General features: G+C 37.2%; 1 protein-coding gene and 2 long non-coding RNA genes across 5 annotated transcripts; 1 reads left to right on the forward strand and 2 right to left on the reverse strand.

Annotated features, from left to right (window-relative positions):
* Positions 1-1,329: 1,329 nt before the first annotated feature.
* kcnj19b (potassium inwardly rectifying channel subfamily J member 19b) lies at positions 1,330-21,804 on the forward strand (the record flags this gene model as incomplete). Of its 3 annotated transcripts, XM_084135682.1 has the most annotated exons (3): positions 1,330-2,309; positions 10,427-10,643; positions 20,870-21,804. In XM_084135682.1, the coding sequence occupies exons 1-3, from the start codon at positions 1,644-1,646 to the stop codon at positions 21,505-21,507; spliced, it is 1,521 nt and encodes a 506-aa protein (XP_083991808.1). In that variant the 5' UTR covers positions 1,330-1,643. The 3 variants fall into 3 exon arrangements, with proteins under 3 accessions (XP_083991808.1, XP_083991810.1, XP_083991809.1); XM_084135684.1 differs by lacking the exon at positions 10,427-10,643 and having other exon boundaries at positions 20,870-20,938; XM_084135683.1 differs by lacking the exon at positions 20,870-21,804 and having other exon boundaries at positions 10,427-10,648.
* Positions 4,548-5,274, reverse strand: LOC311096493. Its single transcript, XR_014609046.1, has 3 exons — positions 5,206-5,274; positions 4,805-4,856; positions 4,548-4,612 (listed from the first exon to the last, which is right to left on the reverse strand). It is a non-coding gene; the product is annotated as an uncharacterized lncRNA (long non-coding RNA).
* LOC311096492 lies at positions 11,841-13,907 on the reverse strand. The gene is made up of 3 exons (XR_014609045.1): positions 13,785-13,907; positions 12,990-13,024; positions 11,841-12,683 (listed from the first exon to the last, which is right to left on the reverse strand). It is a non-coding gene; the product is annotated as an uncharacterized lncRNA (long non-coding RNA).
* Positions 21,805-21,875: the final 71 nt, after the last annotated feature.

Consider the following 21,875-nt stretch of genomic DNA (forward strand, 5'->3'; position numbering starts at 1 on the left):
TTTTTTAAACTCTCAATCACTTCAGGCTTTGTTTTATTGGTTACTTTCTCTCTTAAAAAATGATTGATGGTTAATTGTAAACTAACATACTACTCACACAAATGGACAATTGTAGGCTAATTTTACTGTTGTGAAATACATTTTGGAGAGATGATAAATAAAAATTCCTTAATCAAAACATAAATTGTACAAAACCCAAACATAAATGACCATTATAATTTTAGATTTATTAAAAATAAAGTTATTTTAATTTAATAAGTTACTTCTATAAATCTGTTTTTCCCCTTTAAGTTATTTTGTTCTTTTGGATAGACTAAAATTGAAAGTTTTGAGAAAAATAATTAATTAAGAAGTACAGGATAAGAACATGAAAGTGTTTGTATATTGTGTTTTGCAGAAACAAGCATAATAAGACGTATCGTTCAGAAATACAAACAAAATTAAAGCTGCAAGCAGCGATGAAAAGGGCCCTCGCACCCCTGCCACCGCCACCCGGCGCCTTTAGTAAAGGCCTTAAGATTACACTCACCAAATTTGAAGAGGATCAGATCAAAACTGTAGGAGGAGTTTGTTAAAGTACAACATCAGGAAATTACGAAAAATGCACAAAATCTAGGAGGAAGTTCAAAATAGATGACTTCCTGTTGTGTTTAGGGCTATGCTCCAAGAGACTTTTTTGTAGGTATTGGGTCATTACATGTATGTACCAAATTTCATACCTGTACGTGAAACCTAGAGCCGGGGCAAAATGTGGGGGCAATAATTTACCGAATTTGCCCCCCCCCCCCCCCCCCCCCCCCCCCCCCCAATTTTGAAAACCATATCACACGTAAATTTTCACCACTTCTGAAGCGTGTGCAAAGTTTCATGAGTTTTCGAGCATGTTAAGGCCCTCTAAAAAGCGATTCACTTTGGAGAAGAAGAAGAAGAAGAAGAAGAAGAAGAAACGGAGCAAAAACAATAGGGTCCTCTCACCATCGGTGGTCGAGCCCTAATTTACCCTAAACTTCTAGCCAATAGCTTTTCACAATTTTTCATGAATAGGCCTATTTTAATGTATATTTTGACATCGCTTAATTACCTCGAGTATTTGATAATTGGTAACTTTGGGTTTAAATTAGATTTTGATAAACAGCTCTTATAGCCTATTAGATGACCTTGAGCGGATATTATGATCAATATGTTCTCAGCAGATGGCACTATATGCTAGTATTCCACAGCAGACAAAAGCGCGCTCGAGTCTCCCTCTCGAGAGATATACGACCCCTTTCTCCTCACTATACTACTGCTGCTCAGTGATTTGAACCCACACACACTGACACACACACACGAGCGCATTTGCCCAACCTCTGCCTCCCTCTCTCAGCGTATAGGCAGAAGAAGCGCGCGTCAGTTCAGATTTAGTGCCGCAGTTCATATACACTATACATCTCCACACTGAGAGAAGTTGCGGGAAAGACACGGGAGCACTTGCTCTGTTTTTGAGCTACTTTTTGCGCGTCCACACATTTTATTAATTTGAGGATATCAGTTAAATAATCTGAACTGAAAGGCTGCAAGTGAAGTTGTCGATCTGTGGAGCGATGAACGTGTGGAAGACACCCTTCTAGCGTGTTTATTCTAACTGTTGTGGATCGAGCATCATGTCTGCGATCAGACGAAAATTCGGCGAAGATTATCAAGTGGTGAACACCAACCGGACCATGTCCTTTTCTGCCCCGGCCAAAAGAAAGCGCCAGCGGTTCGTGGAGAAAAACGGGCGCTGCAACGTCCAGCACGGTAACCTTGGGGGGGAGACCAGCAGGTACATCTCCGACCTCTTCACCACGCTTGTGGACCTCAAGTGGCGCTGGAACCTGCTCATTTTCCTCTTAACGTACACGGTCGCGTGGCTCATCATGGCATCTATGTGGTGGATCATCGCGTACATCCGTGGGGACCTCGGTCACGGCCACGACGACTCATACACCCCGTGCGTCGCCAACGTTTACAACTTTCCCTCCGCTTTTCTGTTCTTCATCGAGACTGAGGCGACTATAGGCTACGGGTACAGATATATAACGGAGAAGTGCCCAGAGGGCATCATACTTTTCCTGTTCCAGTCACTGCTGGGCTCGATCGTGGACGCGTTTCTCATCGGCTGTATGTTCATTAAGATGTCTCAGCCCAAGAAACGCGCAGAGACGCTCATGTTCAGCCAGGACGCGGTCATCTCACAACGGGACGGGAAGCTCTGCCTCATGTTTAGGGTCGGGAATCTCAGGAATAGCCACATGGTGTCGGCGCAGATCAGGTGCAAGCTCATCAAGGTAGTGCTTTCTGTGGCAAATACCTACTGAAATATCAATAGAGCCCATGTGGATGGTGTGATGTGTGTGTTTGCGCACAGGTTTTAAGAGCACAAAGTCGAATCTCGCAACAATGCTGTAGGGAAAATATCCGGCAAGAAATTTAGTTACTGGCGTTCTGGTGAATGTAGCCTAGTTAACTCACTGGTCCTCTCTGGGAAGAGCAATATTGGATGTTTTTAAGCTTCTCGTGACATATGGGGAGGGGAGCTCGCATCGATTTTAAGCAAAGCTCGTCATACTGTAAATTTGGCCATTGCTTGTTTGCACCCCTAATGTAATGCAATCCGATCTCATCAGAAATCGTGTTTGCTCTCAGAGCAAAGAGCTGTGGCGTGCATACATTAATTGGACACATTCCCTTTCTGATTATATGGATTCCCACAGGAAGCCTTGCGTAAGAGTGCTTCTTGGAGACAAAGCACATTTCCTTCTGCTCTGTAAACTGTCAGTCAGCTATTAGATCCTGGGTTTTAACGAGCAGATTGCAACACTGACATTTCAAGGGGTTGTAACTGTAACAGTAAATACTAAAAGTAATTAAGATTTACAGTACCATTACCATATTTCAGTTTTACGTAACTACATGGTATAGGCCTACTGTAATTGTGTAATACAGTGCATTACTGTAAAAACCAAGCTAATCAGTACCACTGTAATTATTTTTTATTTATACTATATGAATTAGATTTCATAATTTTGATATAGGATTAATTTTATTTTTTATCCCACATAAGAACTACTGACATACAAATCAATTATTACAAAATACCTTCTTTTTTTTAAAAAACATTTCATATAGGCTATCACAAAATAAACAGTCTGCCAATGCTGGAAATTATGTTACAGTAATTTTCACACATTAATGGGTGAGTTTAGGGACAATGTTTTTTTGTGTTAATTTTAACTCTTTCATTGTGTTAATGATTTTAACAAAGTAAATATGTCAGAAAGGTTACCACAAAGATGTGTAAACGTGTTAAATTAACACATTATGTGCTGTCCTTCACTGCACACATTGTTAAAAAACATACATAAAATCCAAAACAAAACATTAGCATTTGACAAAATGAATGTAGAGTCATTGGTTGTTTAGCTTATACAATTATTATAATGGAATATCAACCATTACATTCATAAAACTGAAGAATGTAAATACATTTTTAAGCAGTCAAAAAGGAAATATCCAACACAGGACAAAGCACAGTTCTTTTCACAATACATGACACATAACCCCACCTTCAAAATAATTTCACTTATTTCCAAAAATTTGTTGGATTTATGTACACTGGTGGCCAAAAGAAGTATTTAAGTGTCTTAATGTTTTTGAAAGAAGTCTCTTTGATGCTCAGGAGACATTTCTTATCATTATCAAAGTCTGACTGTCTACTTCTCCATCTTTTACACAGCATAGGAGTAAAAGTCATCATCAAAATAATCTTTAAAAAGCCAACACAATGTTTTTGTCCACCTTTGCGAATAAATTAACTTCTCCAAAGATTGGTTCCTGTTCAGAACTTGACTGACAACATCAGAATGTTCCCTGGTCTGTCCACAAACACAAATCATGTACTCAGTCCTTCAGAGGAGATCCCGGTTCCAACACTATATAAAACAGAGAGAGAGAGAGAGAGAGAGAGAGAGAGAGAGAAAGAGAGAGAGAGAGAGAGAGAGAGAGGGAGGCGAAAATTCCATATTAGTGTCAAATTATTTTTAACCTCCTTTTTTTTACATTTTTATTATTATTTTTACTATAACTTAAGAATATATATTTGTAAACATATTTTTGTCAATAGCATTTTCAAACATTTCAGATGAACTAAATTAAAATGATGTCAGATTAAATTTTAATACTTACATATCCTAAATTCTGTCTAAAAATGCTGAGATCCATAGAGAGAAAGACTGAAATCGATGATTTAGTCCATTTCAGCTTGTCTTTAGTGAGGGGGTACCTGTTTGAGACAAATACACTGTAAGACACATGCAAGAAATCATTGTGTGATGATCATTTTGCTTCCTACAGTAGATAACCCACCTGTGCGCTGATATTAGACCTTCCTGGTCAGGTGGGACTGCAATGGTAGAGAGTCTTCTGCCTAATAAAATATCAAAATAATGCAAAAATATGAACTTAAGTTGTTTAGAATACTAAATTTGGTATGAATGATTTAGTGAGAGTTTTACTGCAGTGCTTACCTGGATATGTTTAATCTGGTGAGACTGAACATAGAAAATGGTCCATCTTCTGATTGGTTCATTTGCTGTGTAATAAATATAATGTTAGACATGATGCAAAGGTCACTTATTTGATATAAAGTTGGCCAATTTTATAGAGATTTTATAAGATATTGTATGCTACCTAGTCTGCACCAGTGGCTCCAAAGCACTTATCACATATTGCTAATCATTTCAGCAAACTTATGTCAAAATCTATCAAAAAAAGCTAGGCCTACCTCAGGAATTGCTAGAAGTCACTGGCGCGAATTGGCGCTTTGTTGAAGTTGCCTTTAAACACAGGTTACAAAAATTGCAGTAAATATTAAATTCCATTTAAAAAAAAACTATAATATGTTATAGTTTGCAAACTAATGCTAAAACTAGAAAGGTGGCCGCTAGCCATAAAACTTGTTAGCTAACAGACAATGTTATTTTCTCATCAGTAGGCCAACATTAGATACAACCAACATAGAATTTCACATTAGTTAATTTAATGTTAATGCAAACTAAGCGTTGCTCGTTGGCGTATTTTAACTCGACAATTCAATAATCTAACAAAGTCTGTATAATGAAATGTTAGCGCAGTTTACCATGGTAAAGTGCACAAACCTGTCAAAACACACAGAATGTTTTTTACCTTGCTTGCTGGTCTCTTTCTCTGTGAAGTGAATTTCGTCACTACCCCGGGCCAGACACGAACGGCGCGATCCAAGACAGTGGATAGATGTCCTCACATCTAGTCAGACACTCAGATAGATGTCTGACTAGATGTCAGTGGATAGATTTGTTGTGACGCACCGGAGCATCCAGTGTAATATCACTGGGTTCTAATATATTTTGACATAAGTTTGCTGAAAAAGTGTTACCGTGACATTTTATGCTGTACATTTCAAATATATACACTGTTAGACTTTTCAGTAATTTCTACAGTTATTTACTTTAAATCACCCAGTATTATCCTGCTATTTCTCTTTACAGTAAATGACTGTGATTCCCATTGCATCATGGGAATTTTCGTCAAGTACACCACATACAGAGACTTACTGTATTTTTTAAATTTGCTGTATACTAGCCTACTGTATTTGATACGGCCTCTCTGGCACCATTCCATCGTGCTTTTTATTTCCTATTTTTTTCCTTACACTGCGTGTCTACAACGCTATAACAGCCAGAGACTGTCTATATCAGACACATTGAAGCGACCGGACCATTAATGCAAAATGCCAACCTGTTTGTCCCTTGTCAGAAATAGCGCGAGCGCTTGAATTCGGAGTACCGACCATACGTCAGAAATATAACGCGGCATCACTGACGGTGTATATCTTTGAAATGCAGCATAAAATGTCACGGTAACACTTTGTAAGGTCCAAGGTCACATTGCGTGAACACTGAAAGGGCAGAGATGTTCTTATGTTGCTTAAAACACACACACACACACACACACACACACACACACACACACACACACACACACACACTCACTCACTCACTCACTAATCACACGTCTTAAGCAAATACTTTTAAAAAAAACAATTAAAGTTATGTCACTGCCATCTTTTGCCATATATGTCATCCTTTAATTGTATTTGGAATTGATTTCAATATAAAACACATAATACAAAAAAATAAAAATAAACTGAAGAATCTGTGAATTTGGACAATGCAAAATAAAACAAATTTGTAATGTATATTTCAGTTTTGTTTTTCAGTAAAAAAATCTAGGCCTACTATTTGCCATAGAAAATTGATGCCATTGGAAATTCAAATATTAACTTGTTTTCAAAGAATATATCTTTAATTATTTTACCCTAAAATTAAATTGTTTATTTTGTTACCTTATTGGCAAATGTTGTGTCTTTCTATTTCTATACATCTATATTTCTATATGGATAATCTCCATATGACAGATTTCACCAGCACTTCCTCAGTGAGAATGACATAAGAGTTAGTGAACATATGGGGGACAGGGCAAAGAAAATATGAGCTCATGGAATTGTTACAAGAAAGACTGTAAGACTGTAAGGGACTGATCAGAGTAGAAGTGTAGAGGAGGGCTTTTGTGCTGTGTTCTTAAAGAAGAGCATGATTGACACATGGCTTTCACCACCCCACAGCAGGCGCAATGCAGTGAGCACAGGATGACGGATGGTTGACTTCATAAGCCTTCCTCCCTTCTGTTCCGCCCTTTGTCTGTAAATGTCCTATGCAGAACGCTAGGGGAAAAAAAACAGCAGCCCATCTATTACTCTCAGAGTGACCTGCAGTGTAAGCACTCTGTCCCGCCTCTAAAATGTACAATCTCTTTTTTTTTCTTTTACTGTTTTCTATGGCTAATGTCTGAGAAGATTAACTAGACGAATGTCTTAAGAGCACCTCAAGAAGATAATGATTTCTAATGACAACTTTATGGAAATTAAATTATGTTTTATTAACTAAGTTCGGGAGGAGCATGTTGAGATAATTAACAAGAGTGGAGAGCACTCAGCAATCAATGATAAGAGGTGTATATATATATATTCAGCAGTCTCACCTCAATTCATTGACAGTTTAGCAGCATCCCTCCACCACCCCTTCTCCACACTTCTAGTCCTAACCACTTACATACGGGGGGGTACTCTGGGTTCGGGCCGAACTTCGAGCTCGGAGCCCTCCCTCCAGACAGCATGCCAAATACGCATTAAACTTTATTCCCCCTAATTGTAGGCTATAAGTGTGAACTCGTGAAAGTATTTTCAAACAGTCATTGAAATTTAAAGATTTCCCTCAGGTCAAAGAAGTTCATTTGAGGTGCATGCAACACACAAAAACATCTCTTGCACTCATCTGTCTAAATTGGCAACTGCATGCTGTGCTCTGTGAGTTTTGATGTGTTTCTTTCTATGGATATTTGAAGGAAAATCCTGTGAACTTTTGTATGCGAAGACGATGGTGAAATCAAACTGCGCCAGAGTTACATGGTTAGAATGGCGGGGCTTTATAGCATCTCACTCAGGCAGAGGGATTTGACAGGAGTGATTAAATATCACCAGGGACTGTCAGGAAGGGAATATTAGTCTCATAGCTCCTTACCCCTGAACTTCAGTTTCTCCTGAACTCCAGGGTGCTGTCTTACCTCCCTTGGCAGCCTCGCTTTTAAAAAAGGCATGTTAAAAGTGTCTTGTTGTAGCCTTACCGTAGCCTAATTTTGTTTTCTGTTTGAACTCTTTCTGTTTCTGCGAAATTTCACAAGACTTCAGTAGCTTTAGTCTTGGCAATGAGTTTGTGTGGTATTCTTCTAAAGTTAAACCTTTTCATCTTTTTTGGACAGAATATCTATCACAAAATTGAATTTGCAAAAAACAAAACAAACATACAAAAAAACATTAAAAGATCTTAAAAAATAAAATGATGACATTCTGATGTGTGTTTTTGGTTTGCATATGTGGGATGTGCAATCCACACTAGTTTCAGCAACAGTCAGGGACTGTCAGCAGATGTTTATAATTTATCACCGCTACCTTTATCACACCAGCAGATGAAACATTGTGTTCCTCTTTGGTTTTGTACTTGTGTTTAACAGTTCGCTTAAAATAAGAATGTGTGTGTGGGTGTGGCCTGGTTAAACCCTACATTATGGGGATAAAATTTTATGTCAAATGTCATCAAAATGACATTTTATTTTGTCCCCATAAGGAAAACAGCATGTAAATAAAAAAAAGTGATGTTTTTTTTGAAAATGTAAAAATGCAGAAAGTTTTCTGTAATGGGTAGGTTAAGGGGTAGGGTTAGTGTAAGGGGATAGAATATACAGTTTGTACAGTATAAAAATCATTATGTCTATGGAAAGTCCCCATAAAACATAGAAAAAAAACAACAACATGTGTGTGTGTGTGTGTGTGCGCGCGCATGTGTGACATTGGCACTGCATCTATACTTGTGAAAGCTTACACTCTTTTCCTGGGATTGGAGCTCTCAGTCTGTTCACCATCTGTGTCCTTCGGCACAGGCAGCCAACCCTGCTGACTTCACTGCCAATCTCTAATGTTAATATGGAAACACAAGGCTATGTGTAAAGGTAGATTAACAAACCGTGGTTGTTGACTGAAGATGCCCTTTAAAAGGTTTTGTTATGCATTTAGATATCTGTCCATATTAGAAATAAAGACCAGTGGTCCATTTCGTGTAATTTTGCACAGCTTTGTCTGCGAGTTGGTGTTGACATGTCACACTACAGGACACAGCTGTCACTATTATATTATACTTAAACAAAAAATCTTTTAAACAGCACTGCAATATTACGCATTCAGTTTTAAGACCTCATATTAACTGTGTCTACATGGAATATTTGTAGTCTTAAGATATTTAATTTAACATTTAATTTAAATAATTGTATTTAAACTTTAAAAGACATTTGCTGGCCAGATGGTCTCCTGACCAGGTGAAAAATATCCACAAGACCTCTGCCTGGCCAGGCTAAGAGACCAGCTAATATCAGCAAACCATCCTAGGCTGATTTAACAGATTTTTTTTAACACAGGAATTAGTGATTCAGGTACCTGGATTGCAGATATCATACAGACAAGTCACCTTTAAAACCTTGGGAGAACCCAGGCTCAGTCGGGGGCCAGTTCTCCTCTGGCCAATGAGCGAACAGTATAGGATTATGATCCAGGCAGCGTTACAGGTCAGAAGTCAGATTGGATCAGAACATTCAGAATATTTATCCAGTTCCATCTGGTTGGAGGTCGGAGTCATCATGCCGGTATGGGGACGAGTTTGTTGAGGATCAGTGCTGATGGCTGTCGTGTCGATGAGGCCTTCACAGGGCTGATGAGGCTGGCACTTCAGGGATGCGTCATGGATGAGTCCAGGTGCAGGTCCACCATCTGATCTGGATACGGCCGGGATCTGGCTGACTTCAGGAAAGAGGGGAGGGACTGGTTGACGTTGTCATCGTGTCCAGGCACAGGTCCTTCATCAGATCTGGATACGGCCTGGATCCGGTGGACTGCGATAAACCTCGGATAAACAGAGAGAATAATATTAGCGTAGACACCATCCTTCTTATGATGTAACAAGTACATCAGGATTTATGGGGAGTGTTCCCGGTTCCGGCTGACCTAAACTATGCAGCCTAACATTGAATTATAGAAGTCTATAATGTGTTATGTGTATAACACATCTCTAGGCCAAAGAGATGTGTTTTTAGTATAGATTTGAACTGACAGAGTGCGTCTGCTTCCTGGACAATGTTAGGAAGATTGTTCCAAAGTTTTGGTGCTAAATAGGAAAAGGATCTACCGCCAGCAGTCAATTTTGATATTCTATGTATTGTCAACTGGCTGGAATTTTGAGATCGCAATAGACGTGAAGGACTATAATGCGTTAAGAGCTCGCTCAAGTACTGGGGAACTAAACCATTTAGTGCTTTGTAAGTGATCAGCAATATTTTAAAATTTATACAATGTTTATACAGTCCCCGAAAAGTAAACCAGATCATGGTAATTTACTACATCCTGCACAACCTAGCAAAGAGAATCAACCCGCAATATTTGGGCAATTGCATCATGCAAACTGTGTTTAGACTTTGTGCTGTTACCTGATTTGTATAATTCCTTCAATGAATCCAGGGCTACAAAAGCACAGGCAGCATGTGCAAATAAACATCACTATTAACGGGCACAATTAATTTTTAGTTCACCCCTGAGCACCACAGGCTGGGATCTTTATCTGAAAAATCCTGAGTGAATGCCAATGAATGTGAAAAAGGTGAATGCCAAAATTAAATGTAATAGTACAAATGCTAGTACAGTATATGAAAGAGAAATTGTGAATGTGTCAATGTCCTAACCGCTTATCTCACCCTGTGTTTGCTTTAGTCTCGTCAAACCCCTGAGGGAGAGTTTCTTCCATTGGATCAGCGGGAACTGGATGTAGGATTTGGAACGGGTGCTGACCAACTCTTTCTTGTCTCACCCCTCACAATATGTCATGAGATCAATTCCAATAGCCCATTTTTCGACCTGTCTCAGCGTTCCCTCATGAACGAGCAGTTTGAGATTGTCGTCATCCTAGAAGGCATTGTGGAAACTACAGGTTAGTATCATACATTATCAGTATCATACATTCTCAAAAAAAAGTGTTCTGAGAAAGAAATACAATCTTACTTTCAGCTTGACCCGTTTAACTTGCCATGTTTACTCTGAGTAACAAGCCTATTTTTCTTCACTTTGCAAGTGGATGTTGCATATAAGATGGGAATAAAATGATACAATACAATAGAAAGGCTTTTTCTTGGTCACACTACATGATGGCACGGCATGGTACACCTTTTTTTTTTTTTTTTGCACAACAATACGTTGGTAACTATCAAAAATCTGTTTATTCCTAAATCCAGACAAAGAAAACTGCCTTAGTGCCTTTTCATGAAATCTGAAAGTTTTTCAAATTCAAGTTTTCTCCAATTTTGACCTCAAAAACACAGACATGAGCACCCCACATGGAAATAACCTATATAAACATATATGTTTTAATATAGGTTTAGATATAGGTTTTTAATATATGTGACATATATAAAATTGGCCGGTTTCCTATATTATATGTACATATATGCACCTATATGTTCACCTATATATGCACCTATATGTTCACCTATATATGCACCTATATGTTCACCTATATGCACCTATATGTTCACCTATATATGCACCTATATGTTCACCTATATATGCACCTATATGTTTACCTATATAGTAGTAAAATTATTAAAATCCATAGCTACTAGGCCTACACTGTAAAAAAAAAAAATCCCGTATACAAACGGTAAATCTCTGGCAGCAAAGTTTCCAGACGGATTCCGTTAAATTACAGCAAATAACCATTTCACAAAATTACAGGCAAAAACCGTGAAAATACAGAATTGACTTTACAGTCAAAATTAATTAAATTACAGTACATTACTGTTGATAATGGCTTATTAAACCGTGGAAAAACGGATAAATGATGTCAAATTACATTAAAAAAAACATTTAACTTTCAAGTTAAACTGTAAATTTAGGGTTTTATAAAGTTATTTTATAATAATGCTGTCTATCTACAGTAATTATCTTTTAATATATAGTTTTTCTGTGTATAATAACTATGAATTTATGTATAAAAATGCATTAAGTACATAAATTCAAATACAAAGTTTGTATATTTACAGTTTTAATTTTTGCATTTACAATTTCACAACTTTGACCAACCTCTAATTAAATACTTAATAATAGCAAATGTACAGTCAATTTCTGTTAAATTAATTAAACGTATAAGTACAGAATACCTGCACATTTACAGTATTACTCATTAAACAAACACTGAACATCAAGATATGTGAATGATAGGAAATACAATCTTAGTATATAATTTAGAACATGTAAAAATATCTACATTAAAGGGCAATTGCTGTATGCCTTTATACTCTAATATAACTTATTTTACACATTTACAATTAAACTTTATCCAAAGTGAAAAATTAAGAGAACAATAGAAGCAACAAGTGCAGTGACAAGTCCCAGTTAGTGTAGCACAGTACACAAGTTTACTTATTTATTATTAAAACAAAGATTTAGTATTATTGGGTCAAGTGTTTATGAAAAGATGGATCTTCTTTAGCAGTTTCTTGAAAATGTGTTGAGTTGGGCAGGTCATCCCACCAGCAGGGAACAGTCCAGGTAAAGGTCAATGAAAGTGATTTTGTGTCTCTTTGGGATGATGGCACCACAAGGCGCCGTTCACTTGCAGAACAAAAGCTTCTGGAGACACATAGATCTGAAGCAGTGAGTTTAGGTCTTGCTGCAGCATCTGGATCAGTTGCAGAGGTTTGACTGATGCTGGAAGGCCTGCCAGGAGAGCATTACAATAGTCCAGTCTGGATAGAACAAGAGCTTAGACAAGGAGTTGTGTGGCTCCGATAGGAAGGGCCGGATCTTTCTGGTGTTGTATAAGGCAAATCAGCAGCAAGTATGGTTTGGCTGAAAGTGAAACCATAAGCAGTTTTGTCTTGGCAAGGTTGAATTGAAGGTGAAGGTCATTCATCCAGCAAGAATTTTCCATCAGGTAGGCTGAGATGCGAGCAGCAACCGTCAGATCCTCTGGCTGGAATGAAAGGTAGAGATATATGTCATTAAGTGATAGGAAAAGCCATGTTTCTAAATGACAGAGCCTAGTTACAATAAAAATAAAAAAATAAAAAAAAATAGATGGGTGGAATCTAACACAATTGTGGTCTTACTGTAGCAAAACCAAACCTTGTGGAGCTCCAGTGGCCTCACAAGGATCAAATGAATATTCACATGGGAAAATATAGTATAAAACAAATTAAATTTTCTGCCACTTTTAGTGCAATCATATGGAATCAGAAGACTCGGCCATTACAATATTTTAAATTACTTCTTCCCATACCTTGTTTGCCATGATCATTCTGCTTTCCACTTGACCTGAAATCACACAAAAAAATGTTTTTTTTACAACTCAGTATTACATTTACACGTCAGAATATGTTCCACTGGGACAATGCAAAACCTCAACTGACTTTATAAGCCTAATATATGCACATATACTGTATGCATTCTATAGCTACGTGTTGGCAAGCATGCAGCCAGAATATGCAATTTATCATGTGGTGTTCATATTCTAGCCTCATGTGTTTTCCTGTATCATCAACAAGTACAGTATTTTCTGAATTCGTTTTCTTAACGGTCTTGATAGCCACGTTAACCCTTATGAAAATTAACTATGGTTTAACAAAAAAACAAACTTGGTAACATTAGGCCTATTTGTAGTATAACTGTGGTTATTAAAAATGGTAATAAAAATCCGCCAAAAACGTGGTTACTATTTTTTAAGAGAAGAGTTTTCAGCTTCCAGACACTAGTGTTTCAAAATGTCCCGCCATTTAAGAGATTGATTTACTGACAGATACTATCGCGTATTAACAAAGATTTTATACACAATTAAACGGACTTTATGTATAACAAGTCTACGAAAGCTTGTTTTAGGTCTTTTGAGGTGTGGGTTCAACTGATCTTTCTTAAAACAGATGGAAAATGTAAAGATGCATGCTACATTTTCAGTGTTTTGCCTCCAGCTCTTGCCAGTTAACTGAACATCATTTAAAATGCTAACGTTAGCTTGAAAACTGTAACGTAAACTTAACACAAATGTAATATAAAATATCGTTCACATGCAGACTCTTACCTCAGCCGGTGATCGGTTGGGATGATGTCCGCTGTGATGAACCAGGCTCACTGAAAAGGGTGTTATTTCCGAAGAATCCAAACCAATGACATTATATAGATCAGTGATCGTACGGAAACGTAATGGCGGCGAATTTGAATCTGCGTCATTGCGCGCCTATATGGGGAGGCTGCAGACTTGGAGCCGGTAGATCTACGCCCCATGGCAGTTTTACGCCCCTGCTGTTCCATATGCGTCCAGTAGGGGGATATACTGCGAAATAACACCATTAAATCGACGTTTAAAACTTACACATTAATAACCGTCCCGTTCATAGACTTTGCCCAATTTTGTGTTTTTTGTTAATTTAAATATAAACGTTACAGTGTAGATCTGCACTATGGATTAAAATATCTGTAGATATTCAGTTGGGCTTCACTCGCTTCACTCAGCCTACAGATGACTGTTTGTTTTATTCAGCCTACAGAAGACTATTTTTGTGAATTAAAAAATTAATAATGCACACAGGTGGATCAGATGACAAGTAATGATATATGACCTACTGTAGAATATTTATATATGACCTGCTGTAGAATAGTTAATTGAATATTGAATATAGAATATTCACTGTATGTTTTTATATACAGGAGACTGAGTGAAATATGTTGTTGTGAATTTATATAAAGTTACATTTAGATATTAACCATATTTAGCCCATTAGACATACAGCACCGTGTAATCATATGGATCCTTGATTAAATATCTGCTGTACTATTTACTATTGGTCATCATACAGCTACACAACAGTGTCCTATAGCATTTTATGAAGACAAACACAATTTAACTCTTTTCTAAAATTCCGAGGGCCATTTAGAAGAAAGAGACAATATTGTTGTTCACAAAAACATTATTTATCAACACCATTTATGAATTATGATGACTCCTGTAGATGACTCCCCTATGGCTTGCCACTCTTCTTTAACTTTTTTTCTATCCTCCTGTCAAAGTGCTTCTGCTCACTGATAAAAAACATTTAAATATTGAAAAAAATGTAAAAAGGACATCCATGGTGAATTTGGTCTTGTCAGATTCACAAGCAGCAGGACTCACTGTTAAATTTTGAATAAAATTCCTGAATCCTTCATTTTTTGGGACATTTCTCAGATCACTACTGAAATTCTCATAACTACTTTTGAACAAATTGCCAATGCTTTGGTAAATTCATGCAATTGATTATGAATTGCCTTGCTGCTTCCTAATTTATCAATTCATTATTTCCATTAGTGAAATTCTAAATACACCTCTGCAATTCATCAATTCAGGACACATTTACAAAATAAAGTATAATAGAAATGTATTGAAAACATGCTTAACAGTTTATGACAACTCAACCATTTTGCATTTAATGACTTATGCAAGGAACTAATGCCTATTATGTTTTGAGGACTATGACAATTCAACAGAGAAATAGTATAATAGGCCTATATTTTGATCAACATGACATAAAGAGTTGATAATGTAGGAAACAGCAGACAGTTGTACATTATCAATTCTTGCATGAATGTACCAAAGCATTTGCAATTTGTATAAAGTATAAAAGAATGAGAAATTGCTTTTATGATGTGCACCAGTGACAAGATGATGTGATTTCAGTTGTGATCTGAGAAATGCACCAAAGCAACTGAGATAAACTATAAGACTTATTGGAGACCCTGCAGAATCACTGTAGACCCCCTATAAGAGTCACAGACCACATAAAAGAAAGTGTTACGAGAACACAAACTGGCTTTTTAATTTGAGTAACATATCTGTGTATTTCATAATAAAAAAATTAAACATTAAAAAAATGTAAAAAGGACATCCATGGTGAATTTGATCTTGTCACAGTGTGTGTGGGTGTGCTGCCCAGAATTTATGTCAGGTCAGTGTGGATTGCATCAATTTGCTCCTGATCTTCAAAGTACAACGGCACAGGCACTTGTTGGTGGAACACTTTTGGAAAAAGTGTCAAGACACTTTTCTTTTGGCCACTGATGATGGACTGTGTAGAGAAAATTGAAAATTACATTAAAAACATGTCCATGTATGTCTCTGTAAGTCATTTAATTACTAGAGAAGCTATTGGTTTGGAATGCAGTTAAAAAAAGAGATGGGTGTTTATAGTTTATACAAGTTTAGAGAGAAAGAGGGAGATTTTCATTTCCTTAAGTAGCAAAAGCAAACACGCATGCAAGTTAAAGAGAACTTGGTAAAGACAGAGTATGATATATCCTGCATTAAGTGCACACAGCCTACATTTTAGTCCAGATCAGTAAGCTATTTTAAGAAAAATGTATATTTAGATATAAATTAGATAGTTAGATCATCTCATTTTCAATAAGAAACTCAAACCAGAAAGGAGTAAACAGTCTTACCAGAAGAGGCCATCTCACGCAAGATAAAGACAGGCAACAAAAGAAAATTCAAAAGAAAGTTAATTTTGAAAGTGAGTAGAGAAGACTAGGGGCAGCTAAACTTACACGTGGTTACTTAGCTAAGTTTAAGCCAGACAGAACATCAACCTGACTGTCCAGAACTTTTTGTCTCTCGAAATAAATTATAGGCCATCCATTGATAGAAATGAATTGATATCTACCTAGCTCTATCAAGCTAATCGTTTATAAATAATAAATGAATTTTTTTTTACAGTCTATGTTGCTAAACAACAATAACTTTAGCAGATTATTTAATATACTTCAATTCGTGTCGCTGTACAGGCTCCCCCTACTGGACGCATCTGGAACAGCAGGGGCGTAAAACTGCTGGGGCGTAAAACGAGACACCCCTCGCTGCAGCCTGTAGCACGATGACGTAGTTGGATGATTCAATACGTACTGGACGCGCATGCGCGATGGTGCGTTTTGGTCTGTACAAATAAAAAAAATAAAAAAACCTGAATTTAAGTTAAATATAAATGATCACTTGAGTGACAACTGCGTGATCTGACTGCTGTGATCAGTTTGTATATTAAACTTAAATTCAGGTTTTTTTTATTTTTGTATATAAAACTCCGTCGCTATAGAAACAAAGACGCTAAAATGCAATCATGCAATGAGCTTCTCTACTAATTGTGAAATTGATATTTTTATATTTGCTATTAGTATTATCCATACTGCAAAATCCTTATGTTTGTATTCAACTATGTGTGGGCCTAATGAAAAATACGGGACAAATCCCGTCCCTTATTGATTTGATACGGGACGCATCATCTTACTTGTAAATACGGGACGATTCCGTATTTTAAGGGACCTTATGTACAGAGCACTGTGGAAAAATATCATTAAGAACTTTTTTTTTCTGACAAGATTTAGTTTAGCTGTTATTATTTCTTGCTTTCACTCAACAGCAAATGACCTGAATAAAATAAAATGCTTTATTTTAAAATGTTCTGTATACACGCAATAAATCCATCACATTTAGGTTTAAAATCATGTGATTTAAAATGTTGTAAAATTAACTATTTTGCATGTATGTAGAGAGAGAGGAAAGCATCACATTTATGTAAATAATTACTTATTCATCAATAATTACTTATTATTACTATTTATCAGTAGGCTACTACACAGGTTAGAACGTCATCTCACCTAAGACCAGCGCATGCGAATTATGTTCATGAACGTGACAAATGAACGAAAGACTCGGAAGGTAAAGTAAATTATGTATGTTCCCTGTAAATTATTTTTGACTGCATTATAATGATTTCTTAATTCAGAATATGATCAAGATTGCGTAGGTGGATGTGTTCGGGGAATTTGCCAGTTAAAAGTATAACATTTAAAGCCCCTTAAATGAACGAAATGACTCGAAAAAAGATTCATTCATTTTGATGAACGAGATCGAACAAGAGAGTCAGCAAAATGATCCGAACCTCCTATCCAATACGTATTGGATCATCCAACTACGTCATCGTGCTACTAGGCTGCAGCGAGGACTTCTTGGGTAAAACTGCCTGGGGCGTAGATCTACCGGCTCCAGGTCTGCAGCCTCCCCCTACTCTCTCGCGCGCGCGCGCACACACACACACACACACACACACACACAAAGCCCTGAATGTGCAGCAACGGAGATTTGGAAAAATATTAATAAAATATACATGAAATTATGGGAGAATAAGACAATGAAATAATGATCAAAATGAGCATCTATTTTGCAAGACAAGATTAAAAGACTATAGCCTATGCAATAAAAAAGAATTCAATACAGGTCTACTGTAGCCTATGTAGGGTAGGCTACTGTATGTACAAATACTATTATTTAACCCAGAGGTGGAAGTAACGAATTACAACTACTCACGTTACTGTAATTAAGTCGTTTTTTTGGGTACTTGTACTTTTTTGAGTATATTTTTAAATCTGTAATTTTACTTGTACTCAAGTAGGCTACATATTAAACTAAGTAATCTACTTCGCTCCTTGTAAAATCACATTTCGTTACTGAGTACAATTTGAATTGGCCAATAAAAATATTCGATCGTAAACGGACCAATAAAACCCCTGATATTTGGACTGAATTAAAGCCGCCGCAGTCGCAGGTTTTGAAGAGCTGATCATAAGTGTAGGAGGCGAGGAGCTCAGAGTGATTAATGGCTGGACTGAAAGTTTGGAGAAACAACAATCTACATAGTAGTATTGTCAAAATATCTATATTTTGATACATATCAATACTGAAATATCTGTTAATACTCATTTTGGCCTATACACCGATACGATACCAGCTGCGCGTTCTCATTCTCTCATCTCAACGACAGCGAGTTTGACACACCCGCCTCCTCTCAGCGCGGGATTGCAGGTAGGCCTATTATTACGCATAATTTTATTAATACCGGCAAGTTTCTATGGCATATTTTAATGGCAAATGTCACGAGTGCAATATTATAACACGAGGGCACATTCATGTAATCGCAGAAAACTGGACGCGAGCTCTCAAATATACGAATGAACTGGACTCGGATATTGAGTGTGCGCTCTCGGACTGTGTCATATCATGTGCAATCGCGAATCTCTCCAAGTGGTTCTCACTGCAGACTCAAATGACGTCCAGCTCCAATCTCTCCATGCTCTTGAATTAAACGTTGTCAAAAGTTATGAAAAATCTAGTCTTTTTTGCAAATTAAATTCAGCTTGAAATCAAGCTTCCTTGTGCTGTGTGTGAGCTATTGCAACAGTTAACGTTACCCTATTGTAAAGACAAATACACTGAGTAAATATTTAAGTAAGATTACTGTAAGGGTTATTGATCAATGTTTAAATATGTAAACAAAAGCCTAAATTAAAATCTCACCATATAAAGTGGAGGTGTCTCTTCAGAAGACTTGAATTAAAATTTTCCATTCAAATAGATTACTGTTACAATGAGTGTTGTGCTTTTCGATGCTTGAAAATAATGATTGCCTTGACAAAATGGATGGACAAAAATGTAGATATTAAAATATTTAGTATGTGGTAGTTTACCCGATGGTATTAAAAATGATAGGCTAGGCCTACTGAATACTGACATATTTCAAGGTGTCATATTGAAGTTAGAAATTCCAGTATCATGACCACTAATTAATGTCCTTCGACAATAAGGTAAAAACGTGTTAAAAGTAGCTATTTTCTACATAAATCTATGATTTGGTTGAATATTTATTGGTAATGCATTAACTATCGCCAGCTAAAAAAGTAACTAGTAACTAGTACTCTGAGTAGTTTTTGAGAAGAGTAATTTGTACTTTTACTCAAGTACTTTTTTTACACCAGTACTTTTACTTGTAATTGAGTATTGTTTCAGCAATGTAACGGTACTTGTACTTGAGTACAAATTTTCAGTACTCTTTCCACCTCTGATTTAACCTTAAAAAAACTCACTTTAACCCCCACATGCTTAATAATCTGTAAGGACAACATATTGAATAGATGCAGATTTCTGCAGTTATACCTTCTTTTCTTTGTTTTCTAATTTCACAGAAAAAATCTGTAAAATATTACTTTGTAAAAATACAGACAAGTTCCTTTTAAAAAACATAAAATTGATGTAAAACCAAAATACAAGCAATTACCTGTAAATTTAATAGTGGACCTTTAAATTACAGCAAATATCTGTAAAATAACAGGCATTCACCGTGTAATGACAAAACGGTAAAATTCTGTAAAAAAAAATACAGACCATTACCTGTAAAATTACACTTTTTTTTACAGTGTAGGCAACATAAATAAAACCCCAAAATGTAGAAATTTACATTATTTATTTACTTAAGAACAATCAAATAGTACAAGAACAAAAATAAGACAAAAAACTGAACAGAAAAAAAACAACAATTTATCTTTTTGATCTTCTCAGCTCCGTGAGCTTCGAATTGATAGATGTGCCTATCTGAGCTAGGCATCATGTATGACAGTTGCCAAAGTGAGATATGAGCTACAAAATGACCATCCTGCCATGAGCTACATAGGAGACATATCTTGTATGTACATATAGGGCTTATATGTGGATATAAAGAAGCAATACAGGAGACCTATATGGCCTGTATATGCACATATATGCACCTCAATTTTGCCTATATGTGGCATATATACACATATATGCAGCATATATTATCATATATGTGCATATATGCTGTATATATGCAGCATAGGTATGTGCATATAAACTGCATATAGGTTTCATATATGCGCATATATCCTCATATAGGTTCTTTCCATGTGGGACAACATGAGCAGTAAAAGAGTTTACATGCAGATTTAAATTGGGGTAAATGGGAAAAGTCTAAGTTGTACATTTAAAATACCATAATGTCAAGCCAATAATTTTTAGCATTCTGTCATTAGCAGAATAAGTCAGAAAAAGCAGAAAAGCCTTTCAATTTCTTTCCATTGACTCCAGCCACCATACCTCTAAATACAATTTTTATTTTTATTTTTATTTTTTTAATGAGGTCCATTTTATGCAAAAAATAAAATAAAAATCCAAACCTGAATCAAGCCTTTTTAAACATTGCTTTCAGGGTTCATGACCAATGGCTTGTTTTATATTCATCTATTCAGTTTATGTCTCTCCATTGTAAAATTAATCCATGGCTTCCCTTTCAGGCATGACGTGCCAGGCACGAACATCTTACACAGAGGATGAGGTGCTGTGGGGTCACCGCTTCCTACCCGTCATGTCGCTGGAGGAGGGATTCTTCAGGGTGGACTACTCTCAGTTCCATAACACATTTGAGGTTACCACTCCTCCATATAGTGTGAAGGAGCAGGATGAGAAGTCCTCCTTGCCCTCCCCCGGTCCTGTTCTCTCCCCTACGTTGCTCGATGGTCGTAGTCGCAGAGAGCGCATCTTCTCCTTTGACGGGGTTCCTCTCACCGAAGAACCCGAGTCCAAATTACCAAGCAAGCCCCAGCATACGACTTCCAAGAATGGAAAAGAGGTCCTCAAAACTGGAAGTGTGCAGCCAACAGAAAAGGCCTCCAGCACGGGTGACCTGCCCCTCAGTGTGCAGCGGCTCGGATCCCTGGTGGGTCAGGGGGAGGTGGAAAATCACCTCCAGCTCAAAGCTTTTAAGATGGGTTCAGAGGCCCACACCCAGTCGGCAGGAGAGCTGGAGCATCACAGACTGTTTCCAATCCCTGCTCCGGTCCCAGGCCCGAGCCTCAACCTGTTGCCTGCCTCCAGTGGCCGACCAGAGGACAACCTCCCCCCTAAATTACGCAGAATGAATGCAGACCACTGAATGAGTCTTTATCTTTCACACAGAGATGAACAGTGAGTCCTAAGGTAGGGACACACCAAACCGACGGCAAAGAACTAGCGCTGATGCGTCGCCAAACTGAACAGCCAATCAGAGTTCTCTCTCTCACTGACAGCCCAACACTGATTCTACATGTTGAATCGGCCCAAAAAAAACAGACGGCGCCTTAACTACAGCCAATGGTGCGGAACACACCGAAAAAACTAAGTTGGCCGAAGCTTAAAAACGGCCTGACGTTGCGCAACTTAAAAGTAGCTGAAGCTTTTTTGAGTTCAAATTGAATTCAGAATATCTACATTACTCATATTATTGAGGGCAAAGCAATGAGTTTGATTGTTGACCAAATGGAT

This window comes from Abramis brama (assembly GCF_963993115.1).
Source record: "Abramis brama genome assembly, chromosome: 14".
In the NCBI taxonomy this organism is placed as follows: Eukaryota; Metazoa; Chordata; class Actinopteri; order Cypriniformes; family Leuciscidae; genus Abramis; species Abramis brama.